At 36.8% G+C, this 17,500-nt stretch overlaps 1 protein-coding gene across 4 annotated transcripts in view; it reads left to right on the top strand.

The window, feature by feature from the left end:
- The window catches only part of LOC106870178 (uncharacterized), a 48,650-nt gene extending 36,220 nt beyond the window's left edge, over positions 1-12,430 (top strand). For 2 of the 4 annotated variants that reach the window (XM_014916189.3, XM_014916181.3), the window contains exons 6-9: positions 411-602; positions 1,000-1,137; positions 2,513-2,569; positions 12,005-12,430. In XM_014916189.3, the coding sequence (XP_014771675.1) occupies positions 411-602; positions 1,000-1,137; positions 2,513-2,569; positions 12,005-12,009 (392 nt within the window). In that variant the 3' untranslated portion in view covers positions 12,010-12,430. Of the gene's footprint in view, positions 1-410; positions 603-999; positions 1,151-2,512; positions 2,570-12,004 lie in introns of all 4 variants that reach the window. The other 2 variants (XM_052975106.2, XM_089338512.1) reach the window with 1 other exon arrangement.
- Positions 12,431-17,500: the final 5,070 nt, after the last annotated feature.

The following is a 17,500-nucleotide window of genomic DNA, read 5'->3' as shown; positions in this document are numbered from 1 at the left end:
ACTTCACTCGTATTACAGTTTTTGGTTTTATCACCCCTCTTATTCGTATATAGGTGTTTTAATATATATTTATGTTCGATTTATGATAATATGGGAATGTTATAAAGTCGTTTTGACCGATTGGAGCGTTTATTCATTATAACTTTCGATTTATTTTTACATGCCTACATGCATACATACATACATCCATACATACAAAAATATGCTGTTGTTGATGTTGAAATTCCAATGAATTCTTTGGATCTAGGTTAGAAACCGGGATTTTCTTTATTGGCAAGAAATCTTGAAATAAAACTGAAAAATGACATACATACATGCAAAAATATACACATGTATATATACATACATACACACACATACACATATATATATGTATATGTATATATATATATATATATATATATATGCAGTGGATAACGAATGGACGTCTTGGTTTGAATGGAGCCAGTGTGTTGGAAATTGCAACGAAGGGATCCAGATACGCACTCGATCTTGTCTGAACCCTTTCGGGTCTCCAATGTGTGAAGGTGCTGCGCAACAAATTCGAGCCTGCATGTCAACGATTTGCACTAAAAACAGTTTACCTTCCGTCACAACAATGCGTGAGTAAACCTGTTTTGAATTTTCTTTTCGTGTCTAATTTGTTTTTCTTGACTGGAAATTTACATGCTCGTGTGTATACGAGACCGTGTACATAAGAGTGTGAATGTGTGCGTGCGTGCTTGTGTGTGTGTGAGAGAGAATGTGTGTTTGTGTGTGTGTGTGTATGTGAGAGAGAGAGAGAGTGTGTGTACGTGTGTGTGTGTGTGTACGTATGTGTGTGTGCGTACGCATGTGTTGTCTCTGCTCATAGTAAAGACACAATCTTATCCTTCACCCAATTTTAGGGCAAAGAGCACTTCAAACGCTTTTATTTGAATTATTTATTTCATTGCATTTTTGTCTTGTTTTCTGATTCTTATTGCTTATATATTTTCTTCCATTTTATTTTTCTAACAGAAAAAACCAACGTGAGAAAATCGGAAACGAGTGTCCCAATCGCCATTGTTCTCAGTTCCGTTTGCTTCGTGCTTCTTGTCTTTTTGATTTTGGCGGTAATAATTCTCTGGAGTCGCAATCGGAAAGGAATCGCCGCTGGTAAATGGATAGGGTGCTTATACATAATCATTTTTAAAATTTTAATAAGCATACATAGCGAAGGCAGAGAGCTGGCAGAATGGTTAACTCGCCGGACAAAATGCTTAGCGGCATTTCGTCCGTCTTTACGTTCTGAGTTCAAATCCCGCTGCGGTCGACTTTGCCTTTCATCCTTTCAATATAATCGACTTAATCCCTTCTCCCAAAATGGCTGCCCTTGTGGAAAAATTTGAAACCATTATTATTATTATCATCAATAATAATAATAAGGCGGTGAGCTGGGGGAATCGTTAGCGCACCGGGCGAAATGCTTGGCGGTATTTCACCCGTCGCTACGTTCTGAGTTCAAATTCTGCCGAGGTCGACTTTGCCATTTATGATTTCAGGGTCAATAAAATAAGTACCAGTTACGCACTGGGGTTGATGTAATCGACATACCCCCATCCCGAAATTGATGGTCCTGTGCTAAAATGTTAATCCAATACGCATACAGAGCTGGACTGGAAAAGTGATGGTCGAATGGTTAGGTTTGTTCTGCTCGTGGTTACCAGATAGTGAGTTCGGCTCCTGGTTTGGGTAAAACGTTGTGTCCTTGAGCAAGGTACTTTATGTCACTTCGCTCAGGTTAATCATTCTTTAAATATTCTCTCCCACTTTGCTTTTCAACAAAATCAGCATGATGCCTAATTAAGATATTGTGCGTGTATGTGTGTATGCGAGAAAATACGTACGTGTGTATGTGTGTGTATGCGAGAAAGTACGTGTGTGTGTGCGAGTGTTATGTGTTGCTAGTGCTAGTAACTGTATGTATTGTTGTCTAAACCAAGGGAAATCTGTGATCAAAGATGCATTCCCACCCCGTGTTCATCCCTAGTTTCATTCAGGCTAAGTGTACCTTGGCCTACATTATCCAATGTTTCCTTACATTTTTAAGACGGTGCGATATGACATGAAGAATATCGGACTATTATTTCTACCTGGTCAAACTACACATACAAGTTGCCCTGTTGGCGTGTGTGCTAATGCATACATATCCGTATATGTGTACTTGTCGATGCGCTTCTAATGAGTATGTGTGAGTGTATGTGTTTGTGTTTGGTGTTTATGTTTGTGTTGTGTGTATGTCTGCGTTTCGCGACAATAGGTATGTATGTATGTATGTATGTATGTATGTATGTATGTACGAACGGACGGACGGATGGATGGATAGATACATGCATGCATGCGTATACGTATATATGGTTTTATCTGCTGAGAAAGTATCCCGATTCGGTCTGAAACTTCTCCTCTTAGTCTTTTCCCGTTCGCCGATTTGGCCCAGATATTCCAAACTTTCAAAACACCAAACAAAACCTGTTTGTATTCATATTTTCAGCATATGGAGCCGCATCTGAAAGTATTCTTTTCCATGAAGACACACAAAGTATGTTAAGTAAGTATTGCACCAAATATATATATATATATATATATATATATATATATATATATATATATATATATATCCGTGGAAGATCTATATTCCTTCCCATGCCGGTCATCTCTTATGTCCCTGCCGTAAGACTTCACTTCCACACACGCCAGCTTAATTTAATTCGTCCTAAGTCGAAAGACACCTGTTGTTGATGTCCTGTTGTTTGCATTTTTATTTGTGTGCCATTTCTCCGTCTCTTTTCTGTCCTTGTTTTCATTCCAAGGAATCTAAAGCTCTCAGCTTAGATTTTCCTTAGGGCTGGGAAAATTGGAACAGTCTCGAGTATAACCAGCCGAAACTGCAAAGATAATCTGGAACTCGACTCACGAAAGAAAACTCCGAATGACCCGTCCTTGTTTTTTCATATCCCTTTTTGTATCATCCAACTGTCTGGATGTCTTGTCGCCTGTTGCGGTCTTTCCCATTTTTTCTTATATTTATATATATATATACATACATACATATATATATATATATATATATATATATATATATATATATATATATATATATATATAAAGTATTTTCATTTACTTTATTTTATTAAACCTTTTTTTGATGTCCTTACAAAAATTCCTCACACTGATGAAAATGACAATGCATAAATTTATTTATAATTACTATGATTATAATTTTTTCTTACATATTTGTATTGTCTTTTGAAACGCGCGTATTTACAGAATCCTATTTCGTATTAAATCTAATTTTGACTCAACATCTTTTTCTCCTCCATTGTTCTAATTGTTTATGGTATATTTATACCTATAACGATATTTTTCAACTATATCTATATATGTGACATAGATAGATAGATAGATAGATAGATAGATAGATAGATAGATAGATGTTCAATTTTTTTTTTAGTAAACCCTAAACAATGTCAGTAATAAAAAATAAGATAGAAGTCAGCGATTTTACTTTTATCTTGTATTTCCATATTTGGAGTTAGGACCCTTTCTTAAGGAAATCTTCGGAGATTTAGTGTTGCAAGCTAGATTTTCTGCTCTGCATTGTGCGTATGCCTCAATGCATATCAAACTTTGCTTTGCATGGATAAGATGGCACCACTATTCAGTTGCGCGCAGTTCGGTTCGGTTATCAATCTGTGGTTTGGTCTTGCTACTGATGATGGCTTCTTTTATTCTCAGATTCCCGGTGTTTCCTTCTGTGGCGTCAATGGAAACGTGGATGCCTTGGGTGGGGCGTTTCCGCAGGCGCCTTTTGACGGAAGAAGCATCAGCATTGAAAATGCTTCGTCTGAACTAGACAGCTCTGAAGTACACGCAAATACACACGCGCGCGCGCACATATATATATATAATGAGGGCGCATGGCCTAATGGTTAAGGTGTTGCACTACGACCGCGAGATCGTGGTTTCAGTTCCTAGACAGAGTGGTACGTTGTGTTCCTGAGAAAAACACTGCAATTCACGTTGCTCTATGATCACTTTGACGCCTGTGCACCAATTCAGGCAACGTCACTTTGATGGAGGAGGGAGTGAACTAATGCACGGCGGCGGCACATGCATTTGATCAGAATAAAAACAAATCATTTGAGTGGCAGGTCGTTCGGCAATATTATTATTATTATTTTTTGTTTGACTTCTGCTTTGCATTTGTACAAGTTGGATCCAAGTGTGTGTGTGCGTGTGTGTGTATTTATACATACGTATGGCTGTGTGGTAAGAAGTTTGCTTCCCAGCCACATGGTTCTGAGTTCAGTCCCATTGTGTTGCACCTGGGGTAAGTGTCCTCTACTATAATCTCGGACCGACCAAAGCCTTGTGAGTCGATTTGGTAGACGGGAACTGAAAGAAGTTCGTCGTATATATATATATCATATGTGTGTGTGTGTGTGTGGAAAGAGAGAGAGAGAGAGAGAGAGAGAGAGGGAGAGAGAGAGAGAGAGAGAGAGAGAGAGAGAGAGAGAGAGAGAGAGAGACGCATATACCTATGTAGCTGGTTAGCTGTCTGTCTTTTCTCTCTCTACCTTTTAATTTATCTCCTGCCAAGGCCTTCTGCAAGAATTAACTGTTAAATATCCATTTTTCACTCTCCAATAGGTTCGAAATCCCATGGAAAGCTTTGAGTGTCGATCGTAACTCGGCTCCTGTTTCATTATGGAAAGAAAACAAGACTTACGTCTGTTCGTTTTTGACAGATGGCACAGGAAGAATGAGGAAGGCCCTTTAATTTAGCAGAGAAAATATTGGATTCCAACTCCTTGTAAACATTGTGTTGATATTTAGGACACTAAACTAGGACATGATAATACGAAATGATTTGGAACGTAATCTACCAATTTAATGATGTAGTAGTAGTAGTAGTAGTAGTAGTAGTAGTAGTAGTAGTAGTAGTAGTAGTAGTAGTAGTTTTTGTTGTTGATGTTCTTCGACATTGGTGTACTGACTGTTCCAGGACGCAGTACTTAAAGACCGAAATTGCAAACAGGAAACAACACACTAGTAGTGTTGTTGTTGTTGTTGGGGTGGTGGTGTAGGTTTTGGTGCTGCTGATGCTGGTGGTGTTAGCAGCGGTAAAGGCGGTGGTTTGTGACGATTCTGGTTGCCGTTGTGATGGTGGTGGTGGTGGTGGTGTTGGTGATGGCGTTTATGTTTATGGCGGTGACGTTGTTGCTCTTAGTGCAGTGACGGCAGCGATGGTGGTGGTGGTGGTTTGGATGATGATGATGGTGGTGGTGGTGATGGTGGTGGTGGTGGTGGTGGTTTGGATGATGGTGATGTAATGTTAGACGTCACGAGACTGTTGATGACGACGGTTTGTGGTTATCGTAGGAGAGCTCGCAAGGATTATCCACATACATGTGTGTGTGCGTGCGCGTGCATGTGTGTGTAGGCACGAGAAACTACCATTAGTGTGTGCATGTGTGAGTGTGTGCGCGCGCGCGCGTTCGTATGTGTTTCCGGTGCCCCGTTCACAATCGCCAGATCACGAGTCCGACTCTTTTGGCCCAAACATAGACAGCTCTTTTATGTTGTGATCCGAGACTAATGTCGGCGTCACCTTCACATCACAAACGATGTCCATATTGTTTGTGAAGCAGAGATCCAAAATGGTATTCGCCCTTGTTGATCTGAGTACAACTTGCTCCATGAATAGGGCATTGGTGAGGTTGAACAGGGACTCCACCTGTGCTTATGTGTGTGTATATATATATATATATATATATATATATATATATATATAATCTTGCAAACCAAATCCAAAAACGATATATATATATATAGTTATATATATATACATATTTATATATAGATATCTATGTATATATTTATACACACACACACACATATATATAATGCGTGTATTTATGTATATAGATACACACACACACACTTTTATAACTTCAATATGAATCAAAGGCGACCCTATTCATACAATCTACTCAACCTAAATTCGAGACAATCATTTATCATCATCATCACCATTACCATCATCATCGTCGTCACCACTCTCATCATCATCATCACCATCATCATCATCATTATGGCCATCACCACCATCACCATCATCATTATCATCATCATCATCATCATTATCGTTTTGCTATTGCTGTCATTGTGTTCCTAATTAGATCTCCGAATGTCAGGCAGCAGCCATTTTAATGGAGTACGTTTGCCTTTTTTGGACACTCGAGTGTTTAAACGCTGACAACATAGCGGCGAAGGTGACGAGGGAGAGGAGGAGGAGGAGGAGAAGGGGAGGGCGATGGAGGAGCAGAGAGGGCGAGCACGAAGGATTTACCGTTTTCAATTCTGGAGTCATTGACCTTGTTTTATTCTTGTATGTCTATAATAAGGAAATGGGTCGGGCTACGAATAACCTGAGGCCATTTAATGTTGTATAGTTATGTGTAAACATGTATAAATGTGTGTGTGTGTACGTGTGCGTCGGAGAGATTAATGGGAGGGGGGGGGAGAAAGAGACCGCGTGCGTGTGTATATACATTTGTGTACATGTCTTTATTTTATTCCATTTTTATGCATCTTTTAAACTTTTTATTCATATATTTAGATTTGCAAGGGATGGTGTCAAAAGGAGTCGTTTTGGTGTAGACGTTGCTTGAGTCCAATGTGATGGCTGTGTGTGGGGTGGGTAGGCACACATACACACACACACACACACACACACACACACACACACACACACACACACATTGAAGGCGAAACTTCAACTCCCAGTCAAACCAATGAATTTTATTCTACTGAATGTACAAAGTTCCGCCATTAGTAAATGTTTTAATGTTTTGCTGTTTTTCAATAGGTTAAGCATGGATAGATGGATGGACGGACGGGTCAAAAGCAGAATAAAACAGTAGTTTAGTTCATCGTACTTATTGTAACACATTACCTCGGAAATAAGTTCATCATCATCCGAAAAGTGCTTCCCCTTCAAAAAAAGACTTCATTGTTGGGAAGAGGAAGGAAGTCAGATGGTGCAAAGAAGGGAAAATAAGGGAGATGAGGAAGGATTTCATGGCCGCAGGAGTGTGCTTTCATCTGGGCAACGAATCCTAGTGGAAGCTACAATTTACAATGTGGCATCTAGAGACATGTATGATTATACCTGTACAAGTTCTATTTCTTGCAATAACCAGAAGTGGGTCAGGGGAAACCTTTAATGAACACCCCTTCGTATCAGTAGAATTTGTTTTGTTCCCCAAGGAGTCGAAAATGGAGACTAGTATTCATATACGTACGAGGAGGGGTTGAAAAGTTCCTGGCTTTGGGTAAAAGAAAATACAAGAGGATCTGATAATTATGGTTTTATCCAACATATTCCCCTCTCTGACTCACATATTGCAGCGGTCCTTCAGTTTTTCTAAGTCCCGTAAAAGAACTCAGACGGTTGAACCTCCAACCAGGCCTTTCGTGACACCCTTAAAACCAGGAACTTTTCAGCCCCACCTCGTAATTCTTTGGTCGTCATGGTGGTAGAGAAGTTTTAAAATTCGCTTTAAATAATTAGAAACGCAATGTGCACTGATACAACCATTTTCCCGACCCCTTTTCAGTCTCCACAGCCCCAGCCTCGGGAATGAGGGAGAAACCTTCCACCCCCTATGAGAAACATTATATTAATGAGCTGGAATGGCCCTTTCTTCCGTTTCCCTTCTTTGTTATTGTTGTTGTTGCTGCACAATCTCTATTATAGGTCAATGACTGACCGCTTTCCAGTATGACCTCTTGTCCTCTTATGACTTCTGACCTCTCCAGTAGTACGAGATATCATTAGCGAGTGTGTCATGTAAAGAGCAGAGTGTGGAAGTGCACAATCAGGTCTTTTTTTTTTTTCACGGAAGTACCCACTTATTGTTAAACACGTGTCTTCTTTCTGTTTCGTTTGTCATCTGGTTTGCTTCTTGTTTCGTTTGTTTTTGTGGTTGTTGTTAATGTTGCAGATCCAGTTACTGTTATCTCCCGTCCTCCTCCTCCGCTCGCTGTTCTGCTTTGTCTTGTTTTAGCATTTATCATGACAATGACTACTTTTAAATTTTTGATACTAAAAACATGGTATTTTCATTATTGAAATGCCTAGCGGTATTTCGTCTGCCGTTACGTTCTGAGTTCAAATTCCGGGAGGAGACGCTTGTGGGCTCCTCGTGGAAAACCCCTATAAAAACCATGGGTAACCTGAATTTTGGGGTAGGTACCTCTGTTCCTTTCCTTTTCTTCAATTACAAGCATATGCTCAGGGTAGGCCCGTTCGCTCGCACCATTTTCGCCACCTTCATCCACTTTTCAGCAAAATGGCTGGAAGACAACGCTTCCCTCTCTAATCTTATTTCCCTTTTCAAGTGCTGATGAGGGAGTGGCCATAGAGAAACGTGTTTGTCGACAGCTCCTTCAATCTCGTCCACCAAAAAACCTCTTTCGCCATGGCCACCACGCATATAAAAACAGCCTTTCCTTCCCGGTCAAAGGAAGGTGACGGAGCGATCTTCACGATGGATTCAGTTGATAGCCGGATCAGTCCTACACGCGACAGCAGGTATTCGACATAAACCCACAGGTTAGCAATACTCGGGCACTTGACGTGTGCATGCAGAACCGTCTCGTCTTCCTGCGCGCAACTCGGACATGCTCGGCTGACGGCGCTCCGTGCCTTTATAGTTTAATAATAATAATGCCCTAATGTAGTGCTAGGCACTGGCTCTCATGGTTTCTGATCTTAACTGATTGGAAGCATCATCATGTACATGATTTGTCTTGGCATAAAAGATGGGCTACAGCATATATCCCACTCAATATTACAGATTTGCTTGTCAGTTATTTGACCTTAACCAGTTGAGCAAGTCCGTAGGTGGCTAACGATATGTGCATCTTCATCATCGTCATCATCTTCACCATCGTCATCATCGTCATCATCATCATTATCGTCATCTTCATCATCGGCATCGTCATCATCTTCATCATCGTCATCATCGACGTCATCATCGTCGTCATCATCATCGTCATCATCATCGTCGTCATCATCATCATCATCGTCATCATCGGAGCACTTATGACACTATAATTTGCCTTGAACATGTTTTGCTTCAGTCCAAACACATGCAAGGCAGAAAAATATAATCAAAAAATGTAAAATGAAAATAAAAAATTAAAACAATATTTGGCGCCAAATGCAAATTAGGTCATCTGATCAACAACAAAATGTCAAAGGAAGTCGCTAGAGGGCGCCCCTGTCAATTGGATATTCACCATCTGTAAATAAGGATGGACGCAAAGACCAAGGTTACAGATTTCTTCGGGTGTAACTAACAAGAACTAATTTGTCAATGTTTATTAAATGCATCTGTTTAAATGAACCAAATTTTTATCATTATGCATATTAATGTCAAATTTAAACCACGTGTAAATATGAGTGCGTATGTCTGTGTGTGTTGGAGTGTGGGGGTGTTCGTTTGTATATGTAGATTATATAAGACAGTTAATTAAATCACACACACGCACATACACACACATGCATGACAGGCTTCTTTCGGTTTCTAACAAATACATTCACAAGGTTTCGTTTGTATATGCATATATATATATATATATATATATATATATATATATATATATATATATATATATATATGCATGCAAATATATTTATACATATATGTGTGCATACACATATATATACTTATAAACATGTATGTATATGTATATGTATATATGTGTCTGTATCCGTGTGTGTATAAATATATATATATGTAAAACACATACATATATATACACACACACATAGATGCATATACATACATACAAAATACAAGTATTTTTAACATTTATATAACTTTTCATATATTTCCAAAAAGTAAATATTTATATGTGTACGTGTGTCGATATGTGCATGCATGTGTGTGAGTGTTTGGGTATGCATACATGTATACAGATTACTGTATTCCTATATACGCAGATATTAATAAACCAATTTTATAAATACACACCCATACATGCACACACACACACACACACACATATATATATATATATATATATATATAATTGTCCACGTTAGTGGTCAACGTTATATATATATATATATATATATATATATATATATATATATATATATATATATATATATACATATACACACATACACACCCACATTCACATATATGCGTTTTATAAAACACGACTATGTGCTAGTTAATGTTTTCGTTTTAGCTGTGTTATTGTAGAGCTCTTATTTGCATACTATATGAGCGGCGGTGAAAATTTAAAACATATTTGAAAGCAAAACAATTTGTCATAAACAGAAATACGGCAACCCCTCGCCATATCGTGGTTTATTATTTAAGCTTACGTCGATTCCTCCGTGGTGTTGTTTTGCATTTATGATAATAAATATACACAAATTATAAAAATGATTTTTTAAAAATATACAGCACAGTAATGTTTCTACTTGGCGGATTTTAACCTATCGCGGGAGGTTTTGGAACGTAACACTCGCAATAGTCGAGGGATTTCTGTAATATAAACTGCGATTCTTGATTACCAATTTCGAAAATTTCATTTCTCGCTCCATCCTAATATATATGTGTGTGTGTATGTGGCACGAATGAACAATTGTGACGATCTCTTCACATGAAACCATTGGTAGCCTTGTTAACCCACGAATAGAAATACGATGTTGTGCACCTATTCTCACTATTCGATACCAACGCGTATGTGTATGTGTTCGTGTTCGTGTGTGTGTGTGTGTGTGTGTGTGTGATGGCAGCAAGTCGATTTCGAGTATCGCCGTCGTTCCATTGTTCTCTTAAAACATGAACAGCACAGATGTGATTTTTAAATCGTGCTAGAAACTTACACTCTTTTGTTCAGATGTAGCAATAGTGCTATAATATTGTTTTGGTGAACCTTCATATAACGTTTCAGTCTGCCTCCTGGCGTACATTCCGATGTCAGCCATGTATTAATAACATGGCTGTAATGTAGTGTTAATAGTTTTCCTTCAATATTTTTTCTTCGAAGGAAATACGTTTGAGTTAAAATTTTTACAAGTTTTGGGCGAAATTCATTCCCATATAAATACATGCATGTGTGTGTATGCGTGTGTGTGCATGACTGTGTATATAGTATATACATTATATATGAGTGTACGTATGTTTTCATGTATAGATGAGTTATGTGCTATATAAGTATATATATATATTCTTTCTTTCTTTCTCTCTCTCTCTCTGTGTATATATATATATATAATATATATATATAATATATATATATATATATATATATATATATATATATATATATATATATATATATATATATATATATATATATATATATATACATATATATATATATATACATACATACAGAGAGAGAGACAGACAGAGAAGGAGAGAGAGAAAGAAAGAGTGGGAGAGAAGAAAAACAAAGAAAGAGGCGCAAAAATTATATATATATATATATATATATATATATATATATATATATATATATTTTATTTTCTCTCCTTGTTTCTTTCTGTGGAAGAGCGTAGGCTCGAAACATTAAAGACTTTTTTTTACTTCCCGAGCGTTAAACTAACACATCTGTTTGTTGACTACACCATCTGTCTTCGTCTTTTGTTTTTTTGTGAATTCTCCCCCTATATATATATATATATATATATATATATATATATGCACACACATACATACATACATAAGTATGCCCATTTGTACATATTTTATGCATATATACATATGCACATGAATAGATGTATATTTATATATAAACACATATTCATTAATGGATATACATATATTTATGTAGATACACATGTACATTTATACAAAATATGCACATATATACTTACATATGTGCATACATAAAGTCGTATATACTTATGAAGAATCCTATATCGTTATTTTTAAACTTCTTTTTCCAGCATAACAACATCATCATCATCATCAACAAAAACAACAACAACAGCTACCACAAAAACAACAAAGGAAGAAGCACAAGAATACAACGGTGACATGTAAAAATGAAAGACCGTCTTAAAATGTCTATCGTCTGCTGCGGTAGTTATCGTGATAAGAGAAACAAAAACATAAAACAGTATACGAAAAATGTATGAAAAAAGAAAACATTTAAATGGCATATCTGCCGAAAATGGTATAATGAACGGAAATCATTTCTTTTATACTCATTATTTTTATATCTTTATGTGCTTAAGACATCAAAGTAGTAACACATAAGTGAAATCTTTGCAGACGACTCTGTTTATTGCAGCTGATTAAAATGGAAGAACATACTCGTTTTTTGAAAAAATAATGCTTTGTAAATAAAAGATAACATTTTTTTAATCAAATTTTTCTTGAGTTGTTCTTGTTGTCGTTTGCAGCTTTATGAAGTTGATGTAGGGTGCTCCAAATGTAAGAAATACTAATGCGTGGTCGCATTAAAAACGTGTTTTAAATTAAAACGGGATCATGTTTTCCGATTTAGTAACGGATGGTATGTGTGTGCGTGCGTGATTATATCGTTTGCTTCTATGTGCGTCTGCCTATATACATATATACACACTAACACACATACAAGCCTCCACACACACATATAAGTGCATATTTATGTGTATATATATATATATATATGTAAACATGTTCATACACACACACACACACATACATATATATATATATACACATGTGTGTGTATACGTATATATATATATATATATACATACTTCTCTCTCTCTCTCTCTATATATATATATATATATATATATATATATATATATTTGTATGTGTAAAGTAACAGTTTAGAAAAAAACCCATTGGTTTCATATCTAGCGTGAACTAGATTTATCTTCAGTTTTTCTAAACGATAACTGTTCTCTGCAAAGAATGTTTTCTTTAAAAAAAAAAAACACAAGAACGCCAGTGATAGTTCAAAAAATATTCCTCTTAAAAATTATACGACCGGGCGAGTTGTCTTCCGCTTGATAGCTAGGTTTTCCAATTTTGAAGTAAAAATTTCCGAAAATGTGGACCAACTCCCCATGGCTTCCGTCCTGGAGTTCAGGTAGACTCCTGGCTCATGTGAGGTCATAAGGATTATATATTTTTCTGCCGTACACAATTTACATAGTTTTGTTCCATTGCGATGTTAAAGGGCGTATGATCGTCCTTTAGGTACCATACATATACTGCCAGTGTCGTGTTGCATATCTCCGGGACCCTGAAAGATCTGTGGTTGTTCAGGTGGATTTTAAATTTGGATTCACAAGATCCGACATAAATTTTAGTGCGTGTCCCTGTGTTGGCATTGATGTTACTGATATTTGTGCATGTATGTGTGTATCCCCAAATTTAAATCAGTTCCATTGTGATTCGTGTGTGTCTAGTAACCGCATAAATCACTGATAGGCATTTTAAGTTTAAAATAATCTACAGCAGAAACAGGACACGTGAATATGGATGGGCCACATCCTGTAAGTAAACGGTAGTTTACTAAAAGATACAAATAAACGAATTTTTTTCTTTCGCAATTCTGTAGAGGAAAATTAGCAGAGCTGAAGAATTCATTAGAATGTGGCACATTTATTTCTGTCGAGGTCGAGTTGGCTTTTCATCCTTTCAAAATCGATAAAATAAGTAATACCAGTTGGATACTTGGGTCGATGTAATCGATTTTACCACTCCCTTAAAATTGCTGGCGTTCTATCATAATTTGAAACTATAGTTATTCAAAGAAAACCAATAAAATTTATTATTTATGTTACAAATTTTTTGGTCGGGTTCTATCGGTCCGGAGATATATATTAAACAGAACTGAAAAAAGCTAAATATTTGTGTCTGATTTTGACTGGTCTTTGATAATCAGTCCTTTAAACTGTCTTTAAATTGACACGTGAATGTGTAGGTCCCTTTTGTGTTTTCCTTTTTCTTTTCTTTTTTTTTTTCGGTCCCTTGCGCTACAGTGCCCTCAAGAACTTGTCTGGAGCAAAATTGTTACAAAAATAAATGATGGTGAAACAACTTACAGTTGCGTTACTATTTTTAGGAGCCGCAGACATTTCAGTAAAGAAACATTGTGTTTAGCAACAAAACAAGTCAAAGATATTTCAAGCGAAGAATTACAAGAAAATGTACTTGATTTCCTGATCGGGGAAGCAAGCTAGACTTACACAACTGCAGGGATCAGAGATATAATAATATATCAAACATGAAAGGGAAAAATAAAAGAGCTTGCAGGCGGATTATGAAGGAAAAGCCACGGGAGTTTTATATGAATTTTATGGTTGATAATAATATAACAAGTTGTCGGTTATACGCTTTCGTTTTTAGAGTTGTCCGGCGTTTATGTTTTATGTTTCGGTTGTCTGTCTCTCCTGGGTGACGGCATGTACTGAAAAACACGCGAAATGCTTCACTGCAAAAATTTTGTGGTGTGTGTGAGGGACTCTGGATAGGAGTGCAAATTAGAAGATGTCAAAGTCATTAAATATAAAATTGTAGAAATTCGAGAAGATCTTTGAGGACTTTCAGAAATGTCTGCTTCTGATTCTGTAATGTGACAATGTAGAAGAGATCTAGTTTTTTTTTTTTTTTTAATCGTAGACAGTTGGTAACGGTGTGTTAGGGTAAAATAAATGTTGGGGAGTAAAACTATTCACAGTATCTCTGTGGAACTGTCTCCTGCAGCTTCATTAATGAATTGTGTCACTAATCATTGAATTAACGATGTACGGAATTAAAGATACAAACTATATTTTAAATGTAAGCTCAGCGACAAAAAAAAAAAAAAACTAAAGAAAGCTGGAAAATAAATTCATTGATGAGGTTCCAAAATTATATGAATTAGTTGTTTCGTTAGGAATTAGTGACTGGATGTCATGACAAATCTGTGGTTTACATTAACAATAATTTTTAAGATAAAGGCGACGAGCTGGCAGTAATGATAACATGTCGGACGAAATGCTTAGTGGTATTTCGTCTGCCGTTATGTTCTGAGTTCAAATTCTGCCGAGGTCGACTTTGCCTTTCACCCTTTTGGGGTCAATTAAATAAGCACCAGTTACGCACTGGGGTCGATGTAATCAACTTAATCCCTTTGTCTGTCCTTGTTTGTCCCCTCTGTGTTTAGCTCCTTGTGGGCAAAAAAGAAATAAATAATGATTACAGGAGACGAAGAGAGGGGGAGAGAGAGAGAAAGTGTAGTAAATCAAAGTTTTCAAAGACATCTTTACGATCGACAATGGTACAAGGCCCATTCTTTGGCATGGCGATCTTTCGGTACTAGACCCCCATAACTTATTACCTTTCTCACTGCTCCTTTGAATTTCTATACAACTGGTTGACCACTGAGATCTTATTTAAAGGCCTTAGTAATGATATAACTCATACATCAAATCGTTGGTTTCCTATCTTTTGCTGTCCAGTGTCCCTTTTGAACTAATGGTGTAAAGGAATGCTAAACTCACCTTTGCCCTTTGCACCGTTTAGCAAAAGACAACCGATTATTGTTTTTATGAAACAGAAGATAATTTTATGCAATGCTTTATTTTCCCTATTTTCTTATATTCTTCAATTCAGCATGTGTTTCTTTTTAGACATCTGCGTGAACTACTGACCCGTAAAGTGAGGGTTTACGTAATAAAATTATACTAGAGCCTGACACATCACCAGTCATGTTCCTCCTGCTCACTGATAACACAATATTCCACTCTTATTCTGTTCTTATCACGGCAATTTTTTTTTTAATGTACCTAAAATATTTGTAATGTTTAAATATTTAAGAAAAACAACCTCGATACGTTCTTTTATTCTTTTACTTGTTTGCGTCATTTGACTGCGGTCATGCTGGAGCACCGCCTTGAAGTGTGTGATTTTGTCGAAGTATTCAACCTCAGGGCTTTTTTTTAGTACTTATTCTATCGGTCAGAACATTTCCCAGTACGTACGTATGTATGCATATGTACGTATGTATACATATGTATGTATGTATGTATGTATACGCAAAGCTATCGGTTATACAGAGGCATGCACACGTGGAATAACCGCATAAATCTGTCTGTAACAGTATCAGTTATCAGCTTATACCATTAATCTGAACCCGACTAGATTGTTGGGTGGTGATTGTGGTGGTGGTAGTGGTGGTGGTGTTATTGTTGTTGTTGTTGTTGTTGACGTCTTTGTTGTTGCTGCTGCTGCTACTGTTTTCAGCAAGTTTTGATGACACTGCTTGTATTACTTTCCGAAGAACAACCCTCAGAAATATTTTAAGGAAAGAAATAAAGAAACAAATGATCAATAAAGGAAAAAGTAAATTAAAAAATAATAAACAAACAAAAAAATTATCCTGCAAAACGCAATCAAATAAAAAAGCAGAGACATGTAAAGTTTTACCAAATTATGAAAAAGAAAGAATCGTGGCTGTGCGGTAAGAAGCTTGCTTACCAACCACATGGTCCCGGGTTCGGTCCCACTGCGTGGCATCTTGGATAAGTGTCTTCTACTATAGCCTCAAGCCAACCAAAGCCTTGTGAGTGGATTTGGTAGACGGAAACTCAAAGAAGCCTGTCGTATGTGTGTGTGTGTGTGTGTATGCATGTGTGTTTTTGTGCACCTGGATGGTACAAGTCCTTCTTGGAGAATTTTGTTGGTATCAATTTTCTTGTTATTATTTTATTGTATACACGTGTGTGTGTGTGTGTGTAAATCTCCTCTGTCCTTGTGTTTGTATCGTCCTGAATGGTCTTCTTCTTTACCCTTGTGGTCAATCAAGAAAATGCTTTTTTATTATTATTATATTTTCGTTATTTGGTTGTTTTGTTTAAACGAGCAACTCCAAGTCTCACCCAAGAACTACAAGTAACAGTAAATTAGTCATTTTACTGTGGGTGTTATTTATGATTAGCAATGCTATATTTCAAGGAAAATGAGACCAAATATTAAGAATCAAGATTCCGTTTAAAGTTTTTTTTCTAATATCTGCAATTTTGAAAGATTTTTAAAGATTCAGATATTCTCAAGTTGACAGTATTTTTCTTAGGATGTGGACTGTACCCATTGGAACAATTTTTTTTTTTTGTTCCAGTTCTGGCATTTTTTGGTTTCCTGGCATTTGATCATAGTATTTCAAGACGCTACCTGATATCATTCCCCCAAAGTACCCATGATCATCTGTACAGTTATGCCACAGTTTTGAAACCTCCATTTCAAAGTTCTTCTTTTTATTTAACTTCTCAAACGTTTTCACAGAGGTGTTGCCGTCCGTTCACATTAATATATTATAAGCAAACATTATTATTGTGCCTAAATTATTATTATTCTTATTATTATTACTGAGGCCATGAGTTGGCAGAATCGTTAGCACGCCGGGCGAAATGCGTAGCGGTATTTCATCTGCTGCTACGTTCTGAGTTCAAATTACGCCA

Source organism: Octopus bimaculoides, chromosome 20 (assembly GCF_046866305.1).
Source record: "Octopus bimaculoides isolate indiv1 chromosome 20, ASM4686630v1, whole genome shotgun sequence".
Lineage (NCBI taxonomy): Eukaryota > Metazoa > Mollusca > Cephalopoda > Octopoda > Octopodidae > Octopus > Octopus bimaculoides.
Note: the sequence above shows the minus strand (reverse complement) of the source record. Positions and strands in the feature narration are given on the sequence as shown.